The following is a 1,790-nucleotide window of genomic DNA, read 5'->3' on the forward strand; positions in this document are numbered from 1 at the left end:
AAAAAAAAAAGGAAGAAAGATCTAAAATCAATTAGGTAAAGTTCTACAAAAAGCTGAAGGAAGAAAGCAAGATCAAGATCAAAACAGAAATCAATGATATTTTAAAAAATAAACAATAGAGAAAATTGAAGTAAAAGCTCAGTTATTTGAAAACAAAATAGATAAAGCCCTAGCCATACTAAGAGAGGGAACACAAATTATGAAAATCAGAAATGAAAGGAACATAACATTAAAATGATAAGGGAATATTAATAAAAGGTGAAAAACATCAACAGAAAAGTCTTTTTTTTTTTTTTTTTTTAGTTCACAAAGCATAAGCAAAAGTGTATATAAAAAGAGGATTAATTTAACTCTAAATATGAACCTTCCACAGTCGAAATCTCTTGTAATTCCACAAGGGGAGAAGTTGTTTCCGTTTTCATGGTGTTTTCTCCCATTGACGGGCAGTTCAACTCCAAGCCTGCAGCCCCGGATCCATCCCCAAAGGAGTGGCAAGTCAGTGCAGATGAGACCTGGCCAGCTTCCAAAGTAGACTTCAGCTGACCTAGAAGAAAAAAAGAAAGTTTGAGGGAAATATACATGTATGCAATTCTGAAACCGAAAGTCCTACAACAGTCTAAGAAAGCCAGGGACTTTTTAGAGGAAGGAATTAATCTAAAACAAAAAAGTATACATTCACAGGTTCCAGTACATACAGGCTGGCCTGTGAGCTTCTCAAAGAAAGAGGTTAAAGTGAAAGGAGAAATTGCTGGAAGTATAAACACAAAGGCACGAATGAGATGGCAGCAGAGAGAGAGAAGCAGGGCTCTTCAAACAGTGTACCTCCAGGCCAACATTGAGCGGTAAATAAGCAAAACCAACCACAAATGCATCCAGAAAGTATGTCTATTGAATAAATCATCAGTGAAGAGCAATACATTATAAAAACACTACAGCCCATTCAATAGTTTGATTTCAAGACAATTTAATACTTGTGGAAGGCAGAACACAATGATTTAGATTGATTCTCACTAAAAAGGCACCAGGTTGGCAAGACAATTCCTGAACAGACTGACTCACCTTCTTCAGATTCCTTGGTACTAGACAACGTGTCTTGCAAAGGATCCGTATCAACCAAATCTGATACAACCAAGTCAGGATCTAGGATCTCATGGGTCCCATTAGTGGACAGCCTGGAGGAACGTCTCCTCGATAAGTCTCTGTCAGTGTTTTCCGAGTAGTTTTTTGACTTTTCCTGGGCTATTAAACCATTAAGAGAGTTGTAGTCAAGAGACCAACAAGAAGAAATAACTGTGCTACTACAGATTTCTGGGCTGGATGTCTCTAAAAGGACTTTACAGAGAGACTCCTGGAATATTAGAGTAGTGATAAAAGCAAATACCCTTTACTAGTTTACGGTTTTAAGTAAGGGCAAAGCATCCCTGCCAGGATAGAATTTCACTTCTTTAAGGATTCATGGTCTGAAAACGTATACTAGATCATGTCCCACTCTTGACAACTATGCTCTATTTTGGGGCTTCCCAAATGTACTAACTTCCAAAGTCAATAAGGTTTATAAGAGCCTTACTTAGAGCTATCACAAATCCTTTCTGGAGCCAACAGGGTACTTTTTATTTTAAATTTATTTAAATATTTGAGCCAACTCACTCCAGAGGGTATTTTTTTAAATAAATAAATAGTATTTTATTTTGTATTTTTATTTTTTGTAAGACAGAGTCTCACTCTATCACCCAGGCTGGAGGACAGTGGCACAGTCTTGGCTCACTGCAATCTCCGCCTCCTAGGTTCAA

At 37.2% G+C, this 1,790-nt stretch overlaps 1 protein-coding gene across 2 annotated transcripts in view; it reads right to left on the reverse strand.

Moving 5' to 3' along the window:
• Positions 1 to 1,790, reverse strand: part of PHF20 (PHD finger protein 20) — a 228,733-nt gene that overhangs the window by 100,121 nt on the left and 126,822 nt on the right. For both annotated transcript variants that reach the window (XM_011972373.1, XM_011972374.1), the window contains exons 8-9: positions 1,060 to 1,239; positions 365 to 544 (exon numbers count right to left, since the gene is read on the reverse strand). In XM_011972373.1, the coding sequence (XP_011827763.1) occupies positions 365 to 544; positions 1,060 to 1,239 (360 nt within the window). The remainder of the gene's footprint in view (positions 1 to 364; positions 545 to 1,059; positions 1,240 to 1,790) is intronic.

Source organism: Mandrillus leucophaeus, unplaced genomic scaffold (assembly GCF_000951045.1).
Source record: "Mandrillus leucophaeus isolate KB7577 unplaced genomic scaffold, Mleu.le_1.0 Scaffold129, whole genome shotgun sequence".
Lineage (NCBI taxonomy): Eukaryota > Metazoa > Chordata > Mammalia > Primates > Cercopithecidae > Mandrillus > Mandrillus leucophaeus.